Consider the following 13,766-nt stretch of genomic DNA (forward strand, 5'->3'; position numbering starts at 1 on the left):
AGTGTAATATTAAGAGCCACAGATGTCATCTCGGTAATTATGATAGATAACCATAATCTAATGAGTCAATCATTTAGTTAAACCAATTACCAATTCTATTCAGTTCATTCTAGGCCTTTTTGTAGTCATTCATAAGCACCAGTATTTTAATATGTGTGCTTTCTTCATACGTAAACCTCAGGGGGTTCCAGGTAGGCAGTGGGGCAGCTGTGGTGGATGTTTTGCAGGGAATAGCTCTTACAATACAGTGGCATCATTGATCCTCAGCTTCTGGTGGACAGATTGGTAAAATTACTCAGACCGTGTATCCAAGACGGGATTTAGTGAAAAGCATTCTGATTGACTTGTACTTTAAGATACCTGTGTGTATCTGTATTTTTGTGAGTATATTGCCATGTATGTATGACTGGTGGAAGTCAGGAGTCATTCAGATGTGGGAGCTGGGAACTGAGCTCTGGTCATCTGGAAGAGCGGGAGCTGCTCTCCAGCCCCGTGGCTTGTACTTCAACACTGTTTAAGAATTAGTTTTGTGGGGTTGGGGATTTAGCTCAGTGGTAGAGCACTTGCTTAGCAAGCGCAAGGCCCTGGGTTTGGTCCTCAGCTCCCCAAGCCACTAGTTAGAGATACTGAGGGAGACCAGCTCCCTCTTTTTCCCCCAGGGTACTCTTGAGGGAGAAGTGAGAAATATGTAGATAGAAATATAGAGAAGAGAGACAGTTAGAAACACAAGTTAGCCTAGGGAGGGCCTGGATCAAAACCCACCAGCCCCTTCTGTCTCTTCTAAAGGGCTTTTAAAGGAATGCCAAAGGGTGGAGCAAAAGACCTCCCCACAGCACAGCCAACTGCAGACCATTCCAGACACCTGGTGACCATGGCATGTGGTTAAGCTATCCCCTAATGCAGCCCTGCTGTGTCAAGCAAGCTCAGATCTCACTAGGAAGCTTTTGTGGACTACCACAGGTCCCTCCTATTAATTTTTTAAAGAGCCCCTCAGGCCCCTCTGATAAGCTGGGTCTGTCTTAGGTCATTCCCTTCTGCCAGACAACCCTTACCTGTCTTGAAGATACACTTTACATCAAGTGCCCTCTGGCTTAGGTTGGGAAGGTGGAAAGAAGAACGTTGTCCATCCCTGACTCTCAGCCTCTGGTAGGAGGGGGTACTGAGCTTAACTTAGCTCTGGCCCAAGTTCCTATTGAGCTTACAACCTCATCTCCATAGCAGGAGTAGAGGATGATAAAGATGGCATTTTTTTTTGGAATGGATCTTGAGATGGCTATAACAGTGTCAGGCCCTTTTTAAATCAATAAACTCTTGATGCAAACCACATCATATAAAGCACATCAAACTTAAATATTCCTTTAGCTTTTAACAAACTCTGGTTCATTAGCATCAACAATTCTAGTATAAACATTACATATTTACAACTAGCACGACTATTTACTAAATGTATTTACACTTCTTACAGACTTACATCACTATACATATTTACAACTCTTGTTTTGTTTTCTGAGACAGGGTTTCTCTGTGTAGTTTTGGTGCCTGTCCTAGATCTCGCTCTGTAGACCAGGCTGGCCTCGAACTCACAGAGATCCGCCTTGCTCTGCTTCCCGAGTGCTGGGATTAAAGGTGTGTGCCACCACCACCTGGCATATTTACAACTCTTTACAAGCATACTTATTTATCCTTATTATAAACATATTCAAGAGCAAACTATATAGTTGTACTACGTTTCCCAGACTGCCTTTTGAACTACATTTCCCAGGTTGCCTTTCAGGTATGCCACACTTCTCATTTCTGTTTACACAGTCTGTGTGGTTTGTGTTCATACTGAAGTCAAGCTTCTGCTTTTTTTTTTTTTTTTTTTAAATTCAAGGGAGGTTTACGTTTTCCCTAAGTTCGCATTAAGACAGGTGTACTTTCCTAAATGTACCTTTCACCTGACCCTGTCCCCAAGCAGATTGCTCTGTCTGCCTGCACACACTCAGACAGCACTTATTGCCAGAGGCAAAAACCCTTCAGGTCTTCACTCCCTCTCCTCACCTGGTCAGTGAGGGAAAACAAAAACACTTGAAACTAAACTTTTTCAGAAAGGTCTTTTCCCTGCTAGAAAAGAGAGCTTTTCTCCCAGATAGTTCTTGGTTTTGTCATGGCTTATCTCCTCCCCCAGCTACAAAGCCCCTGATGCCACCACCGCAGCTGGGCTTTACTGATTCCTCTGCCTGCACTTTCCTGAATGTCTATGGCTAGGTTCTAGCTGCAGGGGGATTTCTGGCTAGGGTCTGAAGTATGTGCTGTTTTTCTAATACTAGCTTGAAAGAGATAGTGCTAACAGAGAATTTTCCATGTTAGAGCAAACCACAGGTGATTTTTCCATAGATGTCATTAACGGGTGAATCTAATTTTGCCTTTACAGAAAGAGAAAGTCTGAGAAGCAAAGACCTGAAAGGCTTTTTAGTTTTTTAGAGAGAGATTAAGTATTTCCCAAGAAAGCTTTCAGTTTTTGAGAGAGAAAGACTACCAAGTTTTCTCAAGACTTCTGTTCTCTAAACTTTTGACTTCATGGTCAAGAGGAAACTATTTCTGATGGTACGGTGTCTCCATACCATGGCGGTGTCAGCAGAGTGAAAATTTTATTTCATCTACGTTCACCTCAGGGAAAATTTATTTCCTCTGCTGTCTAGGACTTAAGCTGTCCATAGGCCAAAAGCTTCCATAGGAATATTTTTTTCTGCCCATTTTTTCTCCTTTTTAATAGATTTTTTCTGATGCTCCCCAGGATTTTGCATTCATAGTCCCATAGTTGGAAAATCAAGGACATAGTTCTTCCATCTTGTTGCTTATCTTATTTTCGTACCCAGTATTCTTAATCTACCTTTCTCATATTCTTAAATTCTACCTTACGTTTTTTTCCCTTAATTTTTTTTTTTTTTTTCCGAGACAGGGTTTCTCTGTGTAGCTTTGCGCCTTTCCTGGAACTCACTTGGTAGCCCAGGCAAGCCTTGAACTCACAGAGATCCGCCTGGCTCTGCCTCCCGAGTGCTGGGATTAAAGGCGTGCGCCACCAACGTCCGGCCTTTTCCCTTAATTTTTATAGATAGGATTTTAAGAGAGAAAAAAAAGAAAGAAAGAAACCTTGGTAGAAATATACGCTGCAGCCTCACTTGGGCATCTTTCAGCCCCTTTCACTCCCAAAAATAGATTACCCCTGCTTTAATGCCCTAACTTCCCATGGGACCCGCTAACCCTTTTTTCACCAAGTCCCTGGTCCCTGTTCAGGCACCATTTGAGTGAAACCATCTCCCTCTTTTCCCCCCAGGGTACTCTTGAGGAGGGAGAAGTGAGAAGTATGTAGATATAAATTTAGAGAGAGACAGTTAGAAACACAGGATAGCTTCAGGAGAGCCTGGGTCAAAACCCACCAGCCCCTTCTGTCTCTTCTAAAGGGCTTTTAAAGGAATGCCAAGGGGTGGAGCAAAAGACCTCCCCACAGCACAGCCAAGTGCTGACCATCCCAGACACTTGGTGACCATGGCATGTGGTCAAGCCATCCCTTAATGCAGCCCTGCTGTGTCAAGCAAGCTCAGATCTCACCAGGAAGCTTTTGTGGGCTGTCATCTGATACAAAAATAAAATTTAATATTTTATATTTAATTGTATGACAGTCCCTCAAGAATACTGTTTCTTTGTTCTGCCAATATAAAAAGTCTCAAGTACATCTTTTTCTATGAAAATAAAACAGGAAATAAGTTCCTTTTCCAACCTGGACCTGAGGAAAGAACCAATTTTGTATTGTTGCTGGTGAGTGGGTCTTTAAATATTTGATGTATGAGTTGGGTTCTCAGCTGTCAAACCAGAGGACCCTTGAAAAGGGAGCCCAAGAGTTCTCTAATACTTCATGTTTTCAAATTACTCTTAATCCTACATGAGACTTTCTGCAGCCCAACTAGCTAACCTGAAGAACTTTCAGTAAAATATCTCTTCTGGTTGTTTATGAAGGGATGGGGTATGGAATGTGAGAAAGACACCAGACTTTCAGGTCATAGTGTTGATGGGTTTTGCCAGTTTGTAGCTGTTTGCCCTTATACTGACCAACCGCAGGAGAACATGGCATGCTTACATTACAGAGGGTTCGAGGCTCTGCGGAGATGGAGGGCATCCCAGCATCACAGGATGCTGCACAGTGAAGGGTGTTACTTGGTCTTGAAGACCCTTCAACTTCAGTCAGCACAGAAGCCCCCCCCCCCTTTTTTAATTTTTAATTTTTTTTTTATTTTACAATACCATTCAGTTCTACATATCAGCCACGGGTTCCCCTATTCTCCCCCCTCCCACCCCTTCCCCTTACCCCCAGCCCACCCCCCATTCCCACCTCCTCCAGGGCAAAGCCTCCACCGAGGACTGCGATCAACCTGGTAGACTCAGTCCAGGCAGGTCCCGTCCCTTCCTCCCAGACTGAGCCAAGGGTCCCTGCATAAGCTCCAGGTTTCAAACAGCCAACTCATGCAATGAGCACAGGACTTGGTCCCACTGCCTAGTTGCCTCCCAAACTGATCAAGCCAATCAACTGTCTCACCTATTCAGAGGGCCTGATCCAGCTGGGGGCCCCTCAGCCTTTGGTTCATAGTTCATGTGTTTCCATTCATTTGGCTATTTTTTTTCAATAATTGAGTAAAACCGAAATTTATTATAAGTCACAGTCATCCTAGGGACCTCCATGCTATCTATATATATAGCCTCTATGGTTCTATGGGTTGTGGTCTGATTGTTCTTTATTTTATATCTAGAATCCACTTATGAGTGAGTACATACCATGACTGTCTTTCTGGGTTTGGGTTATGTCACTCAGGATGATTTTTTCTAGTTCCATCCATTTGCCTGCAAATTTCATGCAGAAGCCCCTTTTTACACAGGAACTGATGTGTATGTTTAGTTCCCCATGTTGTATTGTGGCTTTGTATATACTATTTTCTATGCCTGCTGTACCTTTTCTAAAGGTCCAACTCACCATTTCTCCTCTGCTCCTTCCTTTGTGGTTTGTGTGTAGTCCTTTTTTTTTTTTTTTCAGGTTTACTAATTTGAATTTTATGTGTGTGGGTGTTTTGCCTGCATGTATGTATGTGTCCCACATGTGTGTCTGATGCCCCTGAAGGTCAGAAGAGAATAACAGATCCCCTGGAACTGGAATTGTAGATGGTGGTGAGCTGCCATGTGGGTGCTTGAAACCAATCCTGGGTCCTCGGGTCCTCTGGAAAAGCAGTAAGTGCTCTTAAATGCTGAGCCATCTCTCCAGCCCCTGTACTTTTGTTTGTTTGCTGTTCTGTTTATCTATCTATCTATCTATCTATCTATCTATCTATCTATCTATCTATCTATCTATCTATCTATCTATCTATCTATCTATCTATCGCTCCTGGTTGTCCTGGTACTCAATTTGTAGACCAGGCTGGCCTTGACCACCTGTCTCTGCCTTCCAAGTGTTGAGATTAAAGGCATGTGCCGCCGCCGCCGCCGCCGCCGCCGCCGCCACCCAGCCTGCCCCTGAACTTTTATTTTGTGTGTGTGTACTTTATGCATACAGAGTTCTGCCTGCATATATCCCTGCAGGTTGGAAGAGGGCACCAGATTTTATTACAGATGATTGAGAACCACTGTGTGGTTGCTGGGAATTGAACTCAGGTCCTCTGGAAGAACAGCCAGTGCTCTTAACCTCTGAGCCATTTCTCAGCCCCAGCCCCTGCACTTCTTAAGAGTGCCCATCACACTGCCTAACGATAGCCTCAGGAGTTCTCTCTTGCATTATACTGTCAATTCCTTGATGGACATCTCATTAATCCTTGCAAATATTTCAGTGTTAGGATGTTTAATAAATACTTGTTGAGGAAAGTTATAAAAAATAAACCACACAAAACATCCAGAATCAGCAGCACAATATCAAGTCTATATTAAGAATTCTAAATCCTTACCCTTTGGTTTTAGCTATTTTAAAATTGAAGGCCTTCGATAAACTGATTTCCCCCCTCTATCTAGGGGGTACAGAGTTGCTATATAATGTCCCTCAATGGGATAATGTTGAGGAATCAGACGGAGTTTCAGCTCTCAGCTGAGCTATGAACTGTGAACTAGCTACTTAATATAAGAAAATTGTCTTTCACCCAATTCTATCTCTAATCAAGGCCAAAATGCAGTGCTCTGGTATGACTTACTAGAAAATGTTTAAAAAGTTAACATTTCAAATACCAAAGCTCATGAGTTTATTATTTAAAAAACATGTTAGAATTTGACTCTGAATTGAAGGCACTGTCTGTCATTCCCTAAGTCCTGACACATTTCTGAGAAGAAAGGACCTGCGTGATTGAGAGAAGAGGGGCAAGTTATCCGAAGCAGCACGTAATGTCCTGTCAGAGTCACAGTTCACTTCATCCACACAGTCACGTCCTGTTGGAGGTGTTCAGAGTCTTACAGCAATTCCTCTACAAGAACAGGCTTGCTACTGAAAGGTGTTCATTTTTCTGTATGAATGGCATTACTCTAATACAGACTTTGTAAGTTCAGTTATACTTAAGTAACCAAATAGCGTGGTACATAAAAACACCTGAGATCTATTTTCCTGTATCTGAGCCTCTGGCTTTGTATTAGATGAGGAACGCAAATGTGGAGCGCTAAGAGCACACTAAAGCAAGCCTTAAAGTAGAGGGGACATGCTGCATTCACTCCAGCTATTCACAAAGGATGTCAGGGCTCCACTTCCCCAAGGCCTGATGTCACTCCTCATCCGAGCCACTCAAAAGGGCTGACTGGTAAGTGTGGTCAGACTTGAGCTTCTGAATGCCAATGATTTCTCCTTCTGCATGTCTCTTCACCCGACTCAGAAAGCTGTGGTAGACAGAAGAACCATTAATTAAATCAGCCATTGAAGTCCTCTGTTCACTAACTCTATGATGTAAGAGAACAGCAGAGCCTTTTTTCAGGTGTCTATTAAACACAGTGATAGCACATCTACACATGTGCCTTCTTAGGATTCTATTCACAGTAGAGAAAAAGACTCAATGGTAACCAAAATATTCTTGAGACTAGATTTAGTGGATTTAGGCCTCTTACCATCTAGCTATTTTACTGACAAGAAAGTAGAGCTGGAGGAAACTTTTTTTTTTTTTTTTTTTTTGTCTCTGGGGTTCTTCTGGGTGAAGTTTATCTCCTTTGAGTCTAGGGAAATAAGACCTGGGGGGGGGGGAGTCAGGGGCAGCTTACACAGTAACAGGTCTCCATAATAACACATGCCAAATTTCAGCTTTGTGTCCATTTAGTAGTTGGTCAAATTACTCAGCCTTTTGGAGCCTTGTTTCCCCGTTTGTTAAAAATGAAACAATAAATAGTAAAGTGAGGAGGATTAAAGGGGTCACAACATGTGGTGCCTGGGACAGGAAGTACAAGGAGTCAATAGTTAGGTAACGGCCCTACAAATGAAGAGCACTTTGTGCAGAGCTTAGCATGCAGTCAGCAGTCATTAAGCAGTAGAAGTTAACCACCAACACTTCGAGTCCAGTTAGGGAGGAAAAACTTGACAAAATTTGTTTCAGACGTACCAGTAAACAAGGGAGTAGTTGATAGCTGTGATGCAAAGGGCCACCAAATAGTGCCAGCAGAAGCACATGGTGATAAACATGACATTGTCCATGTCTTTCTGGTCCCATTCTGGTGTTCCAAAGGGGGGGAACAGGACAAATCCAATCTGTAGGAGCAGAGGAGAAAGTTTCTGGTTGGTTGTCTGAGAAGCAACCTGATTGTCTCCATGGCCCACAGATGGCTCTGTATGTTCTACACTATCTCAATTCCTGCATGAGTCACACCACAAGCCCTGTTCACAGGAAAGTTAAGTTTGGTTGTTTTATAGGATGATTTAAAAATAACTCAACTCGCCGGGCGGTGGTGGCGCACACCTTTAATCCCAGCACTCGGGAGGCAGAGCCAGGCGGATCTCTGTGAGTTCGAGGCCAGCCTGGACTACCAAGTGAGTTCCAGGAAAAGGTGCAAAGCTACACAGAGAAACCCTGTCTCAGAAAAAAACAAAAAACAAAAACAAAAAACAAAAAAACCTCAACTTTAGGGCTTGCATTTTATATGTGTACTTTAGTAAATACAGAGTATCAGTCAGTGTACCAGCAAGCTATCAGTGGAGAAAAATTGCACAGGTCAAGGGGTGGTGTGGGGATAAAAAGGTCATCTGGACCAGACACCACACCCTCACCTCCTACCCCCACGTTATCTGCTGTATTTTCAGGCAACAAGTCACTTGGGCATTTTTCTTGGGCATTTCTGAGGGGGCTTCTCAACCCAGACCATATGAGGAGCTTGAATGTGGATGATCACCTGCCAGAACCAGGTTCCCTGAAGAATAAGGAGACTGGTTCGGAAAAGTTCCAGCACAATATTGTCCCGTAAGATCACCTCCAGTAAGATACTGATACTTGCTCCAAACAAACCAAACAGCAGGAGTGAGTGAATGTGCTGGTCCAGTGGAGGTCGGTTGTGAACGTGGTAGTAGAAGAGAAAACCTGTGCAAACCAATGATAGCCGTCAGAAACTTGCTTGTTTCTACTTAAGATTCACTCTGGCCTTTCCGGATTATTGGAATTTTCCCCCCCTATACTTAAATCAACATTCTTTAGCATTTCAGGAAGCCAGTTTACATGATATTAACCGGCAGCAAACACATGCAGACTGTTCACTTTGTAGGTCTTTTGAAACTATAAAAGAATGTATCTGTCTGCAGATTCCATGACAGCAATACAGTAGGTGTCATAGGTCAGCTATGGTGCTGGTTTGTAAGAAGTTGGATGAATGAGTGAACATCCACACGCACATATACGTCTTGAGAATTGATTTTCTGAGAAAGTCATTATACATTAACATTTCTTTTAAATTTTGATCTCTGGTAAATTCAACTTATCCATTTTTCTTTCCCTTTCCCCATCCAATTTACCTTCATTGAATACTGCCATAGCTAAAACCACTCTGTCTACCCCTAGGGGCACAATGTTGAAGTAAAGGTAGGTGAGCATGTCGATGAGTCCTGAGATACCAAAGAACAGGTACATGGTGCTGTGCTGCCAGTTCATTAGCTTTGTCCATTGATTCTCATGGTAGAGGTGGAGGTGAGGCCCATCTGGAACAAACTGCTCTGCCAGGATCCCTGCCAGGAAGTAAGAGCGAAAACGGAAATGGGGAAGCTTTCAACAAGACAAACATGAGATAGCAAAAATCGCCTGAAGATGCAAGCCAGGTCCAGATATGGGTGACAGTGGCCAACATGGCAGCAGACTGACTGCGGAACTATTGCCATACAAAATGTTTCTGAGAAGCCTGTGCAAACACCTGTCCCCAGATGTTCCTTCAGGGTTTGAGGATAGGGCAGAAGCCATGATAGAAATAGAACATACTGGTCACCAGGGAATCTGCTCCCCAGCAGAGATAGAATAGAGCCTTTCCCCTTAGATGATAGTGTGACCAAGACACTGATCTTTTGCTGTGGAATATTACTTTAACTAGGCAAAGGTGGGTTCTATTTGTTTAACTGTGAAGATGTGCTGCTGTTTCACCTTGCCTGCCTAAGGCACCTGATTGGTCTAATGAAAAGCTGAATAGCCAATAGCTAGGCAGTAGATGGATAGGTGGGGCTGTTGGGCAGAGAGAATAAGTAGGAGGAGAAATCTAAGGTTAAGAAGGAAGAAGAGAATGAGGGAGAGAAGGAGACACCAGGGGCCAGCCAGGCAGCTACCAGCCAGCAGACACGGAGTAGGACATACAGAATGAAAGAAAGGTAAAAAGCCCCGAGACAAAACATAGATGAAGAGAAAGAGGTTGAATTAAGTTATAAGACTAGTGAACAAACATAAGATAAGGCTGAGCATTCATAACTGATAGGTCTCTGCATCATGGTTTGGGAGCTGGTTGGTGGCCCAAAAGAAAGCCTGCTGTGTTCTTTGGATTATGTATCAGTGAGCAATGCAGAAATCCAAGAGAGAATGAGGCTGAAAGGACACTGACTAGAAGCCACAGCGATGACCAATGTGCAGGCCTGAGAGAGGGAAGCTGCTCCTGGGTATGTGTTGGGGCTGCCATAGAGTGAGTAACCTTCCTCAGCCCTTGGTTTACAACACTGGTGAGCAATGTAAGGCCTCACAGTTGCCAGCCATGGGGCCTAGAGAGACAAAAGTGAGGTAGCTCATGGTTCTTGTCACTCTCTCTTTTTGCTTTGTTTAGTTTTTGCTTTTTGAGACAATCTCAATGTTAAGCCCAGGCTAGCCCCAAATTTGCCATCTTGTTGACTGTCAAGTGCAGGGATTACAGCCTGTATCACTCATGGCTTTTGTCCCTTCCACTTTCTATCACGTTTAAAAGGCAGATTGGCCTTTATGCTCGGTATCTAAACTATTTTGAGGGACTCCTGGAAGTCATTCAAATTTGCATTCACCTATAAGGGATTGGGAAGTTTGTGAAATGATCCAGGAAAAGTGCCCCTGATAATAGAATGGAAGCCCTGTGAAGTGGAGACTATGTGTGCTTCCCACTGTTTCCCAGTACTCAGAACACCGAGTTGCTGGCATCCGGCAGGAGCACTGGAGGTACTGAACAGATGTCACTTTCACCCAGCCAGGATGGCAAATGCAATTTAGCGGTTTTTCTTTCTTTCTTTTTCTTTTTTTTAAAAGTCAGTGTTGACGCTTTCCTTACTATCAAGACATATGTGTGGTCTTCTTACTCATGAGCTCCACAAAGAGCTGGTGGTGCCTGCAGGAAGTCTTGGCTAGATCTGGCGGGTGTTTAAGTTCTGCCCGCAGGAGGGCATTCCTGGCACTGCTTCATGCCCAGACAATGGTAGGCCGAGGCCAAGTGGCGGAGGCCACCTGAGAATAAGCTCCCTCGGGCCCCTCGGCAGGTGTGGATCCGGGAGGAGCACTTGCTGCTGTTGTCACTGACGGTCCCTGAGGAGCTGCTGCAGAGCAGCAGTGGGGGGTTTGGGGAGAAAGAGGCAGGGTTCAAATCCCTCGCAGCCCTCTGAGGACTTTCCAGCCTTTCTGTTGCCTGCCTTGTTGGCCTCCCTGTGGACACCCCTCCTGGCAAATGCTTGCTGCTTGTGGGTGGAAGATACATCAGTGAGGTGGTTGTTAACTCTGAGATCTAGAAAAGGACTATTTTTTTTTTTTAAATTTTAAACTAAATCCTATTTAATGCTTTTCATTGCTTTAAAAAATTACCCCCTCCCAATTTTTATTTGTATTTTCTGTTTTCCACGTAGTATTTGTTCTGTTCCTGCAACTTCTGTAGGGCAAAAACTGTGGTTTACTTGGTAGTTTTTCATAGTGTATATAATGTAAGGGCCCGTTAGCTTTTGATATTCAAGCTTTGTACACATGGGTAGCAAAATAAGACAGACTTGCAGTCACCTAAGATCTTGTCCTGTTATCCCTGCTAGGAAGACGTCTATTTCACAGGATCCAGGAAAATGGGTTGAAGGTGCTGGGTGTGAGAGGAGATACCGCAGACAAAATTCTGTCCTTACCGATGACTGCGAACAAAGTCTTGACTGCACCTTCAATGATCTCAATGCGCTGTTGCTGCTGGCTCAGTCTGTTCTTCTTCAGGCCCTTTTGATGGAAGTACTTCAGTGGGTACTTCACTGACCACCATAGTCCAAACAGCAGAAAGAAACTCCCTGGGAGAGCATGGCCCTTAAAGTTTGCCATCAGTGTTTTAGGACACCTAAAAGATGGGACAACTGTAAGGTAACTGAATGATGAAGACATATAAATACATATAGACACATAGCGCCCCGTGTGTGGTGTGTGTGTGTGTGTGTGTGTGTGTGTGTGTGTGTGTGTGTGTGTGTGTGTATGTGTGTAGAGGCCAGAGGGCAATCCCAGGTATTGCTTCTCAGGAGTACCATCCACCTTACTCTAAGACAAGGCCTCTCACTGGCCTGGAGCCCATCATGCTAGGCTGGCTGGCCAGTGAGCTCTACAGATCTGCCTGTCTTCCTAGCACTGTAACCACAAGGATACACCAACATGCCCAGCTGTTTTGCATGGATGAAAAAAAAGTCTTTCCACTCTATGTAGTTTGAGCCCATCATGGTGGTGGTACATTGCATGCCTATAATCCTAGCACTTGGGAGGTGGAAAGCAGAGGATCTGATGGTCAAGATCATCCTCACCAACCTAGGGAATGAAAGGCCAGCTTAGGCTACATGAGATCCTGCCTCAAAAAAACCCATCCCCTCTAGAAGCAAAATCGATTGCAATTTATGAGCCGCACGAACAAGGATCAACTCTTTTTATGTGAAAAGCTTTTACATCCCTGTAGTATTATTGTATGTCAGGTAATTTAGGGATGCAGAGAAGACGGCTGGCCCTGAGGCTTTGTTAAAAAGAAATGGTGTGGGAGAAGTGGAGGACAGGTAAGTATTGAGTTCAGTGTAAAAGCTGTTAGAGGCATAGATGCAAAGGAGACTATTAGAGAAAAGAAAGTTTATTACATAAGCATTTTTTTATGTCACAAAGATGAAAAGGGGACAGATGAGATGGCCCAGTGAGTAAAGGTACTTGCCACTGAGCTGGACGACCCAAGTCTAACGTTGGTAGAAGACCCACTCCCACAAGCTGCCCTCTCACCTCTAAATGCACACCATGGCACACACACCCATGTGTAAACACACAAGTGTAATTAATTTAAAAGCTGGAAAGGTAACAAATCTGGAAACTGTGGTAGCTATACAATGAATGTCAATTACATTATAAAGCTCTTACTTTTTTTTTTTTACTTATTTTTTCAAATTTAATGCAATTTATTTTGTGCGTATGGGTGTTTTGCCTGTGTGCATGTCTAAGAGAAAGTCTGATTCTCTGGAATTGGAGTTACAGACAGTTGTGAGCTGCCATGTGGGTGCTGGAAATCAAACCCAGATCCTCTGAAGAGCAACTGGCACTCTTTAACTGTTGAGCCATTGCTCCAGGCCCAGCCTTTACAAATTAGTAAGGAAAAACCATAGACAATGGACAAAAGATAAATTACAACATATACAAGTTCGTCTAGAGATGTGCCAGTGCAAGCACAGTGCCATGTCCGCCAAACTGGGAAGATACGTTACTAAAACTCAGACATGATGTGCTTTTATTTCGTTTATCAAAGTTAAGTTGACTAAGATTTGTTCTGAAGAAAGTGTTATTTTTCCTTAGGAACTTGGTGGTGACTAAAAGAACATGGAGGATGAGAGAAAGCTTTTTTTTTTTTTTTTTTTTTTGAGACAGAGTTTCTCTGTGTAGCTTTGCACCTTTCCTGGAACTCGCTTTGGAGACCAGGCTGGCCTCGAACTCACAGAGATCCACCTGCCTCTGCCTCCCGAGTGCTGGGATTAAAGGCGTGCGCCACCACTGCCCAGCAAGAAAGATTCTTGACACAAGCATGGAGACTCATTTTTCATGGTCATGATACATAATGAACAAGCAATTCTCGACTGCTTAAATTCCTCAGAACCAGCAGGAAAGCTCAACATGGTAGTAAATCCTAAGTTTTTCTTTCTACATTACCATGTCTCTGTGACCGTCAGAGTGCTGACAGGGATATGCCTCTCCCTGGTCTTTTAACCAGGATGAAGGAAATTTCTCCATGTCTCATGCAGACCCTTCTTGAATTTTTTTATTTCCCCACTTTTAGAGAAGCAAATGGTTTAACCATGGCTGTTGCTCTCATTTTGTTCCTAAGATTGGAGC

The 13,766-nt window shown here is 43.6% G+C and overlaps 1 protein-coding gene across 3 annotated transcripts in view; it reads right to left on the bottom strand.

The window, feature by feature from the left end:
• Positions 1-5,843: 5,843 nt before the first annotated feature.
• Positions 5,844-13,766, bottom strand: part of Tmem45b (transmembrane protein 45B) — a 43,506-nt gene continuing 35,583 nt past the window's right edge. For all 3 annotated transcript variants that reach the window (XM_006997653.4, XM_076575934.1, XM_076575935.1), the window contains exons 2-6: positions 11,561-11,760; positions 8,981-9,190; positions 8,368-8,552; positions 7,584-7,729; positions 5,844-6,873 (exon numbers count right to left, since the gene is read on the bottom strand). In XM_006997653.4, the coding sequence (XP_006997715.1) occupies positions 6,762-6,873; positions 7,584-7,729; positions 8,368-8,552; positions 8,981-9,190; positions 11,561-11,744 (837 nt within the window). In that variant the 5' untranslated portion in view covers positions 11,745-11,760 and the 3' untranslated portion in view covers positions 5,844-6,761. The remainder of the gene's footprint in view (positions 6,874-7,583; positions 7,730-8,367; positions 8,553-8,980; positions 9,191-11,560; positions 11,761-13,766) is intronic.

This window comes from Peromyscus maniculatus, chromosome 7, assembly GCF_049852395.1.
Source record: "Peromyscus maniculatus bairdii isolate BWxNUB_F1_BW_parent chromosome 7, HU_Pman_BW_mat_3.1, whole genome shotgun sequence".
In the NCBI taxonomy this organism is placed as follows: domain Eukaryota; kingdom Metazoa; phylum Chordata; class Mammalia; order Rodentia; family Cricetidae; genus Peromyscus; species Peromyscus maniculatus.